General features: G+C 39.0%; 1 protein-coding gene across 5 annotated transcripts in view; it reads left to right on the top strand.

The window, feature by feature from the left end:
* The window catches only part of LOC110837569 (serine protease inhibitor 88Ea), a 76,852-nt gene extending 64,536 nt beyond the window's left edge, over positions 1 to 12,316 (top strand). For 4 of the 5 annotated variants that reach the window (XM_022079824.2, XM_022079827.2, XM_022079826.2 and 1 more), the window contains 5 exons: positions 5,749 to 6,048; positions 6,513 to 6,812; positions 7,843 to 7,978; positions 9,305 to 9,531; positions 11,581 to 12,316. In XM_022079824.2, coding sequence (XP_021935516.1) covers positions 5,749 to 6,048; positions 6,513 to 6,812; positions 7,843 to 7,978; positions 9,305 to 9,531; positions 11,581 to 11,868 — 1,251 coding nt within the window. In that variant the 3' untranslated portion in view covers positions 11,869 to 12,316. Of the gene's footprint in view, positions 1 to 166; positions 278 to 5,748; positions 6,049 to 6,512; positions 6,813 to 7,842; positions 7,979 to 9,304; positions 9,532 to 11,580 lie in introns of those variants that run through there. The other variant, XM_022079828.2, reaches the window with a different exon arrangement.
* Positions 12,317 to 12,522: the final 206 nt, after the last annotated feature.

The following is a 12,522-nucleotide window of genomic DNA, read 5'->3' as shown; positions in this document are numbered from 1 at the left end:
TATGTTTTTGCGAAATTAAGATGCCGTGATGCCTGAGGCCCGTTCTCCTGAAATTGACCTTGGAAATTTCCTGTTGAGGATTCCTCACCCAGTTACTTCCACGCGGATGAAAAGAAAGTAGATCCTCTGGCTAAGTACCTCGATGTTGGTGATGAAAATTCGTTTAGCCACTCACTAGTTACGTGCATACAAGTGGACGGAACGACTTTAATAAGCACACCGAAGAATTGCAGTCAAGCCTAAAAGCGATTAGATTTTGGAGATTTTTGTTGTCAGAGTATGAAAGCTTTATTTTCGAATTCAGATTTCTTTGTTCCTATTTTTGCTGTGTTATTATTACATTATTTTGTTGTGGCACTAAATACGCAATTTGGAATGTTGTGTGTGCGTGTGTCGTGTTAAATAGTCGACATTTTAGAACCTGCACAAGATGTGGAGAAGAATGACGTTTCCTTCACTTAGCGTAATTGTGCTGTTGGTGAAAATACTTTGAAGCATTTATTAATTCATTCAGTGTTTGACTCATTTCTGTTCGAATGTGAATCTAAGTGGATATGACGTGTTATAATATTTATAAAAGAGAGATGTAATGTCAAGCGTGTCTGATTTCTATTACTTAACCAGCTCTTCCGTATTCGTAGCTTTACGAATCGCATTTGGAGAGCGTCGCTGGTTAAATAATTGCGCTTGACAATAGGCTATTGTGAAGGATTGTGAGTGTTTTCTCGATTCCTCTAGGTGAATGTTGTGATAGTACCTGAAACATGCCACATCATCTTTATTAGTATACTGTCCAGTCATGCTCACTTTAAATGGTGTTTTGCCAGCGCAGTTGAAAAACGTCGTTAAATAAATCTAAACAATAAATCTACAGGAAAGCTAACTTTTGTGAACACTGATTTGAGATTGAAGACCTGGGAGTAACTGAGAAGTCTTTACAGCATGGACATGCAATTGAACGTTTTGATCTAATTCCGAATTTAAACATAACTAAGCACATGTGGGTTAGCCAACCCCTGTTTAAAAATATGAAGCCATAATGAGATCAAGTCTGATTTTTATATTATTCATTGTTTTTCGTTTTCGTAGGTTAGCTTTCGGGTTTTGACGTGAAACACCAACAGAAAAGAAACTGCCTGCCGTCTGCTGAAAATGTGTTTTCTATGCACTGAATCTTCTTCATACAGTGAAATACGTTTGAATCCAGGTCAAATTCCACGTACGCAGACTCGGGCTGTGGTGTCTAGCTCGCGAAGGCATAGCTTTCTCCTTGCCCAAGCGAAGTTGGTTTTCTGTGTGTGCTTGGTATTCCTTGATACAGCATCCAGCAACCTTGACAACTGATTACCCCACGTATTGTTTCACGAAAGAATTATTGTTCGTCCTACACCACTGCTGACGTCCACGCTCACTGGTTTTCAGCCGATAATCTCATGCGGCTTCGTTGGAGAAGCAATATATGTAAAAAGTATTTTTCTGGGCATACTAGTGGGTGAGTTACATGTGAAAGATCGGTGGATTTCTTCTTGTCTTATGGAATAGGTTTAGAAACTATGAATCGAAATGACTCGACTCAGGATCTGGTGCAGTAATGAGCTTTTGTTGTTACTGTGATGAGATTCTAGTATTATGGAATTAAGTGGGTTGATCTAAAAAAAAAACGTGTCTCCACAGAAGCTGGTAACGTAGGGGAGATGGCCGAACTTTAAAGTGTAGCATTCCTGTACGAGCTTACGAGGAAACAAAATATATTTTTTAAACTTTATAGAGTTTTAAAGGTATGGTAGTATCTTAACTCATCACTTGTTTACACTAAAATTTCTACAGCGTATTTCAAATTATCGCTGCTTTTAAATAACATCACCGTCCTGCCTCATGGCATTGAAAGAGGCGCGTTCTATTTACTGATTTCGTCTACCCGCTGTTTACGAAAGTAATGCGTTATAAATCGCACAGATACGAGCTGCATGACAGGAGTCTGGACAATGCTTTTGATGGCGCAAACTTTGTAGGTATTGAAATTATTGAAATCTGCTAGCATTGTGTAGTTATTATGTACGTATCTTAAAGATTCCTTAAAGATCACTTCCATAAAAACACAATTCTCTCAGGCTGATACTTGAGAGAATGTTTAAAAAGTATTACAGTACTCCAGTGTTATAAAATATTACCTTCATGTTCTTCGTTCTGCTAGTAATACAGCACGTGACTCCCCAGACCGCACACCCCACAGGGACTTAATTAACTCCTGTGTGTGATTATTTGGCCAAAAATTATAATAAAGCTGCCATTAATTTGTTACTATAAAGTTGCAGCTAGAGAACATTTTGTTTCAAAATTGAAGTTTCTTGCAGTTATATTGTAATCTCTCTGTTCCCGATGAAACAAACTACATATCCGTTTCGAAGATCCCTCTTTTACTGATGTTTAGGAAGAAGAATGAAGTTTCTTCTGAGTCACGAAATCGAGACACTGAACGTCAAATAATTCGGTGCCCATAGGTCTCATTGTCCTATAAACGGATGTTTTAGGAGTTACCTGCGACGAGAAGCACCTTGTATCCTGTAGTTCAGGATGTTTTACAAACTGCAGGGATTTGTCGGTAAATCCGGTATTCATTACAACATAGGCCCATTTTGCACAACGCTGGGTTATTTACAGGAACAGGAAGTCACAGGAGGCCTTGACTCAAGGCCTTCAAAGAGTGTTTGAATCACTGTGATGACATTTCCTTAGTTTCATGTAATATCGAATGCAAATTCATTGACAAACAGTTTAAATGGTGTATGTCGGCATCTGCGCGCAAGACCGACGTGAGTCCACATTGTTTTAACGTCGTCGTTAAATAAACGTGAAATATGCAATTCGTATTCTGCGGAATTTTATAAATCTTTGCTTGATGGGAGGGACATACAGTATGGGGATGTGAGAAATGCGCATAAAATTTTATTCCGAAAATCTGAAGGTATACACTAGTCGGGAGACATAGGGTCAGATGTAAGGATAATATTAAACTGGATCTTAGAGGATTACAATGTGAGTATGAGGATGGATGCAAATTAATCTGGATATAGTCTAGTGGTGGGCTCTTGTGAACACAGTAATGGGCCATCAGTCTACTAAGAAGAATTCCGTTCCATGTAGATAGTTGATTGAAACTAGGCAGAAACAGAAATGCTACCGTTCTTATTTCAGGGACACAAGTCTTTCGTCTTTCCAAATAGTTCTTAATGTAGGGTCTACATGTGGTGTGGTGTTGTTATTTCTGTCCTTGGATCACGTATCGGCGCTTTTTAAACACCACATGTTGCATAGCATGTCAGGATGAACTGAATGAAAGAGAAGTCATGGCCTATTTAAGGTGCTACACCGGAATGTGCCTGGAGAGACTGAGAAAACCCACTGATATTTTACCGAGTATAGATTACCTCCGGTCACAGAATCAGGGACCTACCGAATACGCTGCAGGAATGCGAACACGCGACGTGACATTCCGTGATAGTACAGGATTTACGTGACTATTAGAAATAGAAAATGGAATTTATGCGTGCACTTCATTACGTCTCCACTGCATACTTTAATCAAGAGTGGTAATGTGTAAACTCTAAAGCAGGCGTGTTAAAGTCGACGTCTACTGACGGCTTGGAAGAGAGGCGACTAATCGGGCGGGGGCCCCACACAGGGCTGGGGAAAACCATAACCGCTTTCTTTGACCAATTCCAAGCTTCAGCACAAGATGCTATTATTCGCCCCTGTGTTTTCCGACAAGCACATGAAAATATGAATTTCATTTAAGCACGTTTCCATCTTATTTCATTTAAATATAGAACAGCGGTAAACAAGTTGCAGTTTGACATGTATTTGCAAGTAAGATTTGAGGTTTTACAGCGGTGAATATGAAGATTTCTGTCTTCTGGGTTGTTGCGCTGTGTAGTCTGGTCGATGTTAACCAACGTTTCAGAGGTCATACTGCCTCCGTCATCAGGGCGATGAGTATGAAGATTTCCGTCTTCTGGGTTGTTGCGCTGTGTAGTCTGGTCGATGTTTACCAACGTTTCAGAGGTCATACTGCCTCCGTCATCAGGGCGATTCATCGCAACAACCCAGAAGACAGAAATCTTCATGTATTTGGAACTTAAAATGTACTAACATTGGGATATTGGGGCAGCATATTATACGTAATTCAAAAATTGAATCGGGCTGCACAAAAAGTCGAAAATGGGGGCGAGTTTGACATGCCTCCTTTAGTGGAGTACACATAATTGCCGGCATTGGCTTTTATTTATTGGCGACATAGATAGATATTTTGTTGAGGCTAGTCGCAATAATATTGTCCACAACAGATTTAAAAATTGTTATTCTATTTAAATCATTATAAAGCACATAGAAAACAATCCAAATAAAGTCTTAGATTTTACAGAAATGTGTATTTTAAGTCACTTGTCTTTCTTAATTCCTTTGGTACGATGTGCTGTTTCGTTAAATAAAATCGAAAAATTGGTTCGTAATCCTTACGTATATTTTAACGAAATGCAGACAAAAATGTCCTATACGTGTGTGCACGTTGCTTATTGCTGAAGAGCTCTGTCAATAATGTAATTTGTGGATGTATATATGCGTGTAGACTCCAACGATGAATACAGAATCATAGACAGTAGAGCCCACATTCCGACTATCCAGATCAAGACTCTACGTCTGCTTATGTTCGTGTTCCGAAATGATTGGAGTGGGTGGCAACTTGCATGTGGGTCATTTAACGAGTTCTGTGACGTGGATGAAGATGGCCGCAATACGTGATACTACTGCTGTCGCGTCATTAGAGTTCACCTTCCGTCGATGACGTGTACTGATGTGTTCAACGAGGGCAACGATCTTCAAGTTGACCCACTAGTCACGTGTGACTTCTGCCTAGGGTTAAAGCAGACTTTTCCAATCTGTAGGAAGATAACAGATGCAACATTTCATGTGCATGTTTTGAAAGTATGAAGTTAAAGCAGATTTATGACCAGCTGGGGAGATTGAAGATGGCTGCCTTTATCAGTTCTTGCGCCGAGTAATTTGGTAGAAGTTTACCGACGTTTCAGAGGTGCTTAACTAACTAGATGGCTTACCGAACCCGAAGGTTCATCACCGAATTAACCAAAGCCCTCCACTGGACCCTGTCCTCGGCCAACAAAATCCAGTCTCCTTCAACTCCTATCTCCCATAGATCCCGCCTGAGATTATCCTCCCATCTACGTCTAGGTCTCCCCAGCGTTCTCTTCCCTTCAGGTTTCCCAACCAGTACCCGGTGCACACCTCTTGTACCATCCATGCGGGCTACATGCCCAGCCCATCTCATTCTTCTCACACTTAATCACACTGACAATACTGACTTGCCTTTATCATCAGAGAGGTGAGTCATCGCCCTGATGATGGGCGATGAATAGTTAGGCTTCTACCAGAATACACTGAGCAATAACGCAGAAGTCGAGTATCTTCAGTTTAGAGTAAGAGGTTGTATCAGGCCTTCAGTGAGGTGGTAAAGAATAATGAAGCAGTTTTATTATTTCAGCAGATTTTATTAAAATACGACTTGTGAAAACCGGTTCTTTTGGTTACTTGTTTGGACAACGGGAATATACGGTTAAATAAAATTGTTGTGAAAAAGTATTTTTGTTACGTTAGTACATTTTACTTTATGAAGAGCCCCCGGTGAAGAAGGAACGGTCATATTGTCCTTACTTAACGTGTGTGTTTTTGGTGCAGATGATCATCGCACTGGTCGTAGGATTGACAGCTGTGTTGCTTCCCGGTTTGAGTGTACAGCAGTGCTTCAGCCCCGATGACACCAAGGTTCAGAACAGCCCAAACACCCGACAAGACTTGTTCATAGGGGAGCAGGCCTTCAGCTTGGCGATGCTTCGGGAAGCAGTCGCAGACAACCCCACAGGCAACGTCTTCTTTTCACCCTACAGCGTTTACAACGCACTTCTGTTGGCGTACTTTGGCGCTGCGAATCAAACAGAGCTGTCGCTCAAGGCAGCTCTTAGGATTCCAGAATCTCAGGTTGGTCTATAATGAGTTACTCTGCGCCTTTGAATGTGGGGAGATAGAGTATGTTAGGTTCTATCCAAACTCACAAATCAACGATCAGAAATAGCGAAATGTGTTGTGCTTAGGAGCCCACTGTCACTTGAAAGGAAACTCCACTTGCCCCGTGCCAGAATCAAGTACTGTTATTACGGGCTCATTTCTTGGACCCTAGTGACTGTCTTAAGCTCCCAGTTGGCAACTGGGAGCTTATGACAAAGAAAAAATTCCGATTGTATCGTATAGAGAATATGATAGTCTCTCACATTTTCGAGAAATTCTGTGGCGTTTGTTGAACCCGAAAGTTCATTATAATATTCATAAGAAGTCATTTTGCACAGGATGAAACTAGTACACCCACACCTTATTCATTTAAAACACTTTTTAATGTTGTTGTTATTATTATAATACGTGAGAGCTTAATTTTCTTTGCTGTGCAGAGCAAGATCAGCACAATGCAGGCGTACAGGTTCGAAAAGTACTTCCAGAGCATGCGAGAGATAAATGGATCAGAGAGCTACGAGCTGCGGTCGGCTAACAAGCTCTTCATTGCGAAGCGACTGAAACTGAGGGATTGCATAGCACACTTGTTTGAGGATGAGGTTGAACCCGTGGACTTCGTTGCGAATCCAGAGGCTGTAAGACAAAACATCAACAACTGGGTGGAGATACAAACCAAGCGCCACATCCAGGACCTCATCCCGAAGGACAGGATCACGGCCGACACAGAACTCGTGCTGGTAAGACGGAAACAGGCGAATTTCAGCGAAGTACCTAGAACTGGTCCAGTTGACAGAAAGGTTCGCTTCTGTGCTAAAAGGATATGCAACTGGTAGATACACTCTGGCAGTCCTGTAACCCTCTAGAACCAGTTTGAAAATGTACATTTTCTTTCTAGGAAAGTGAATGCCTATTAAATAGCTCCGTCCGTCTGTCCGTCCGACTGCGTATGCAATAGCAACTTGAGAAAGGCTGAAATTTAAATATTGCGGAGATATAAGAAAAATTGTCATTACCATTTCAGTTTCATTTACACTTTACAATTCTAGGTGTAGATGATCGATATAGCACTTCAGAAGTGTGACTGTTTTCAGAATTTACCGTCTGCTGGCAGACTGCTGATCAGAACTTACGTTTTTCAGCATATGATAACGTTATTTTTCGTAAAAAAATGATTTTTAATAAGTTTAAACAACCTCCTTTCAATTCAGATCTCTGCACAAGACATTTACCTTATTTTTATGTTTAAGAGTACTCTGTCAAATACATGGTTTATAATGTTAATGTTACTGTGTATAATGTTAATTAAAAGACTCAGATATGATTCACACACAACTTGTAGATATGATTGTAATTTATCTTTATTGGGGAAACTCAGTCAATATTTTGACAAATTACGGATTAGAGGACCGGGGTTCGATCTCCGACAGGGCCAGAGGGGTTTTCCTCTAGCCTCTGTGTCCATACCTGTTCTAGGGCCCACCCAACCTCCTGTCCAATGGATACCGGGGTCCTTTCCGGAGGGTAAGTTGCCGCCGAGGCTTGACGCTGACCACTCACCCCACCTAGTGTCGAGGTTAAGAATGAGTACAAGCTACACCTCCTCTCCTCCCAAGCGCCTACGTGGCCTATAGTGGGAGAGAAAATAATTCAAAATTTTACATGCGAGCTCCAGTTTACAATCTATCATTAAAATACGTACTTTTGGGAGTAAACATTGTTGTCTGTTATTTAACAGAAAATGTTGGAATAAGTGACTTTGTATTTCAGGCAAATGCAGCATACTTCAAAGGTCTTTGGAAGTCACAGTTTTTGCCAGAACATACGCGCAAGGATGTGTTCTATGTGTCACACACCAAACAGACTCTTGTTGACATGATGAAGCAGAAGGGGACGTTCAACCACAGTAAGCAGTCTGACGTATTTTTGTAAATTTTAGTAGAATATTCTGTGAAAAATTTATTGAGAAAACACATTAAGCAACATGGCTGACTGAATTATTACAGTACACAGAAATTAAACTTGTAGTTACGATGCAAATGATCACGAATCTTTGGTATTCTAATGTGCAGTGGTCTCATTCTGTAATAAATGGCATTATATTGTCAATAATAGTGTAATTACCAATAAATAAATGTAGTTTCAGAGTACAGGTTAATAGAAGACACATGGATGCAGACTGCGCTGCAAGATTGTAAAAATACAGTTCAATGGAGAACACATTTTGAACTTAATTGTTCACTACAGATAGCCCTCGATTTACGCCGGGGATGCTTTCCTGGACGAACCGGTGTAAACGGAATCGGTGTAAATTGAAACTCTTTTATAATGTAAATCAATGGGAAGTCAATGACATGTGTTCCCAAACATTGACGAGTAATATAATGGCTTTACATTTAAAGTTCTGAAATAACGTAAATAAAATAAAGGGAATTTAAAAAATATATTTTATACAATCGGCAATTCGTTGGTCCTGCGATCCTTTCATGTGATTGATGTGTACAGTCATCTCTGCTGTTATGCGATAATTGCATTCATGTAAGACGCCGACCTATAGAAAATCGCGTAGTAAAAATAACCCCGGTACCTCCGCAGAGATTAAATTAGTCCTTTGAAAGTTTAAAGCGCCAGGAATGAAACTGCATAAGAGCAAACTCGCATATGCAAAAGTTTTCATTTCACAAACAGCTTTTACCGATTCATCGATGTCATTGGAGCAAATTCGCGTTAACGAAACTTACGTAATTGCAGAGATGACTGTATTTATAATTTTTATTCAGAATCAGCGATGTAAGAATTACGATTTAGTATAAGAATCATTACGAGAAACATTGTAAAACGTTATAAATAATAGTAAAATATATTTTTTCACCTTTTGAGTTGCTTGTTTCAAAATCGGCGTTATTCTGAATCGGTGCAAATCGAGGGCGGCTACCTGTACTTTACATTAATGACATTTATGTGATGTTTCAGGTTCTGATGGCAGTGAGTATGAAATTGGTGGGCTTCTGGGTTGTTGCGCTGCGTAATCTTATAGCCATCTACCAGCATTTTATTGGTACTTGCTGCCACCAGACTACACAGTGCAACAACTCAGAAGTCTGCCATCTTCATACTAACCACTGTGAGAACCTTAAATGTTCTGCTACATGGCTGTGCACTTTAAGCATGTAATCTTCTAAAATATGTGTGCAGTTTGCGGAGAATCCGAGTCTAAAATTTCTGTCCACAGTTGTATCAGAGAATCTGGGTGCACATGTACTGGAGCTTCCGTATAAGGGGAGTGAGGTCAGCATGTTTATCTTCCTACCTCCTTATGCCAAGTCAAATGGCATTGAGGCTGTCATTAAGCAGCTGTCTGTAGAGGGTCTGCAGGATATCGTAGAGGAAGACTCTCTGAGAGCTGTTGAAGTTGTCATCCCCAAGTTCACAGTTGAACAGAGCCTTGAGCTTACACCGGTAAGTTCATGAATTGTAACACCATGGGTGATTATTCAATACAATTCAATTCTTTATTATTAGTGTGCTGTATCAACAGCCAGAAGGCCAATTACAGCCAAGTACTAACAATAAATATAACAATACAAAACAAACAAACAAGCAAACAATGAACTAAATATATAAATGTACAATATAATAATGATAATATATCAATTCATTAATTTATTAAAAATAATTAACAGTAATTGAGCTAAGTAATATTCCTAAAAGTGAAACATCAAAATACAAAAAACAAATAAATATACTAATTATATAAATGTACAAATAATTCGACTCATTTATTGCTAATAATCAACGAGCAAATGAGCTGAATAATATGCCTAAGTATATAATAATTAAATTAAAATCAGTTAAATATAAAGAATACATACAAAATGAAACTTTAATTACAATAATAATAATAAACTTAGCTTTGGTTATCGAAATACATTTTCAGTAATTTAGTTAATAAATTATGTGAACAATTTACAAGACTTTATTTCTTTTAAATGCCTTCTCAGTGATATAGTGTCCAAACTTGTACGTGAATGACTGTTTTGCGGAGGATGCACTGTTCAAAATTTTGCTACTGTAGAACTCCAGTACCTGAAGAGTACAAAATACAACAGTAGTTTAGAAATGTCAAGACACGTATAATTTGTGGACGTGTTCTTCTTTCAGATCATAAGCAATTTCATTACCATCCCATCTCTTCACCACTTTATGGGGTATGTACTTCCATGTACCCGAGACAGACCTCATCCCTAAGGTACATAGGGCAGCAGCTATTTCCGGGATCCATATTGTTCTTAGCAAGTGCCACATGTATTATATAATTTTATTTTATGAAAGCGTCTTTCGAATGATATATGAAAATCCCAAAATGGCGGTCTTCTGCAGTTCCCTGATGTACCTTAGGGACAAGGTCTGTCTCGGGTACATGGAAGTACATACCCCATAAAGTGGTGAATTGATGCGATGATAATGAAATTGCTTATGATCTAAAAGAAGAAACACGTCCAGAAATTATACGTGTCTGCCATTTATAAACTACTGTTGTATTTTGTACTCTTCAGGTACTGGAGTTCTACAGTAGCAAAATTTTGAACAGTGCATCCTCCGCAAAACAGTCATTCACGTACAAGTTTGGACACTATTTTACTGAGAAGGCATTTAAAAGAAATAAAGTCTTGTAAATTGTTCACAGAATTTATTGACTAAATTATAAAATAATATGGCACTTCGCACGCAAATGTTTGTTAAATTTTAGACTTTGCCTTGGACAGAGTGATCACAAATGAAGAAGAGTGATTCCTCCGCATTATAAAATGTTATTTCTTCAAACACTTTCTTTCTGCCTTAATAAACATTCTGTAGTCCATTCTTAATAGGTATTTCACGTTAAGCTGCTTCTCGGACACTGAACATTAATGTGAAACTGGATTAGTTCTATTTTGCTAGTTAAAAATTTAAGAGTAGGAGACCGAGACCAGGATGGAATGACAGAATTATAAGAACCATGATAGAGTAGAAACTACCTCTGAAAGGATGGGAAAAGAGAGAAGAATGGAAGAAAATATTAGGCAAGAAAAGGAAGAAGAATAATTTAAGATCCATTCTGTATTGTTTTCTATTTTTCCATAGATTTTGTCCCATCTTTTGTTTTATTGCAACGTAATCATAATCAGTACGTAATAGCGCAAATCTGATGTTCGCTGTTTTGTGCTGCATGGCAAGAATTTAATTGATTAATGAACACTGCGCACACCACAGCAGTAAATAATATAAAACTGGCCAATTAGATTATTTGTTCATTTATTATTGTAACAAGTAAGCAATTCCATGAAGATTTCTGTCTTCCGGGTTGTTGCGATGAGGCAGTATGACCTCTGAAACGTCGGTGAACATCTACCATAATACACGGCGCAACAACCCAGAAGACAGAAATCTTCATACTCGCCGTCGTGAAAACCTCAAATCTTACGCGCAATTTCATTGTTAAATTGTGACTGTCGTGTGCGTCCACAGATTCTGGAGCGACTGGGGATTGGAGACCTGTTCCAGTTTACGTCTGATCTGTCTGGCTTTACAGAAGATGGCGATCTGCATCTGGATAAGGCAGTGCACAAAGCCAAGATTTCCGTAGATGAACAAGGCACAGTCGCTGCAGCTGCCAGTGCCGTAATCTCGTTCCGTTCCTCAAGGCCTCTGACCCCCGCACGCTTTATCGCCAATCATCCATTCATTTATCTTCTGTTTGACAAGACGTCACAGACCATCCAGTTCATGGGTGTCTACAGATCCCCAAATAATTAATTTTATATCTGTAGAGACTCACAGACTAGAAAATCAACGTTTTGTTGAAGGAACTGGAATAGTTTATCTCAATATTGTAAATTCAAGTTTCAAATTTGAATAGAACTGTGAAATTTTGAGTGCCATTAAGACAGTACCGGAAGTCAAAGAACCTGCTCAGAGATTGTGGGGTGCCGATGCGTAAGGGACACCACAGAGTTGGATACTAGAATTTTTCGACATTAAAGATTTTTTGGAATACGCATTTTGGAATTTTGTTTAATAAAGAATAGCAGCTTGCCTTCCATGTGTTAGAATGCGTACACGATGTAGCATAGCCCCCCTGAATAGTTTCTAGCGTTATAATTTTTCCTAAGATTTATGTTAAGGTATTTTTGAATGTAATACATTAGAAAACTTGACCCCTGTTTATTTAAACATATAAATTAAATACAATGTAACAAGAGGAGTATTTTAAGTTTGTTGAACAAATATTATAATTGAAACTAATTTAATTAAACCTTCATACCATGCCCTTGGCTCCTTGGCGTAGGTAAGTGACTATGCCTGTCCTCTTACGCATTTAAATTTGTCTTCATATGCATTTAATATATGTTCATTTAGAATATTTGCATCTCCAAGACAACTCTTCCTACGTGTCCCATAAGGTCACTT

This window comes from Zootermopsis nevadensis, unplaced genomic scaffold (genome assembly GCF_977971745.1).
Source record: "Zootermopsis nevadensis isolate Lab colony 2312 unplaced genomic scaffold, Znev_1.0 Znev_ptg000013l, whole genome shotgun sequence".
In the NCBI taxonomy this organism is placed as follows: Eukaryota; Metazoa; Arthropoda; class Insecta; order Blattodea; family Termopsidae; genus Zootermopsis; species Zootermopsis nevadensis.
Note: the sequence above shows the minus strand (reverse complement) of the source record. Positions and strands in the feature narration are given on the sequence as shown.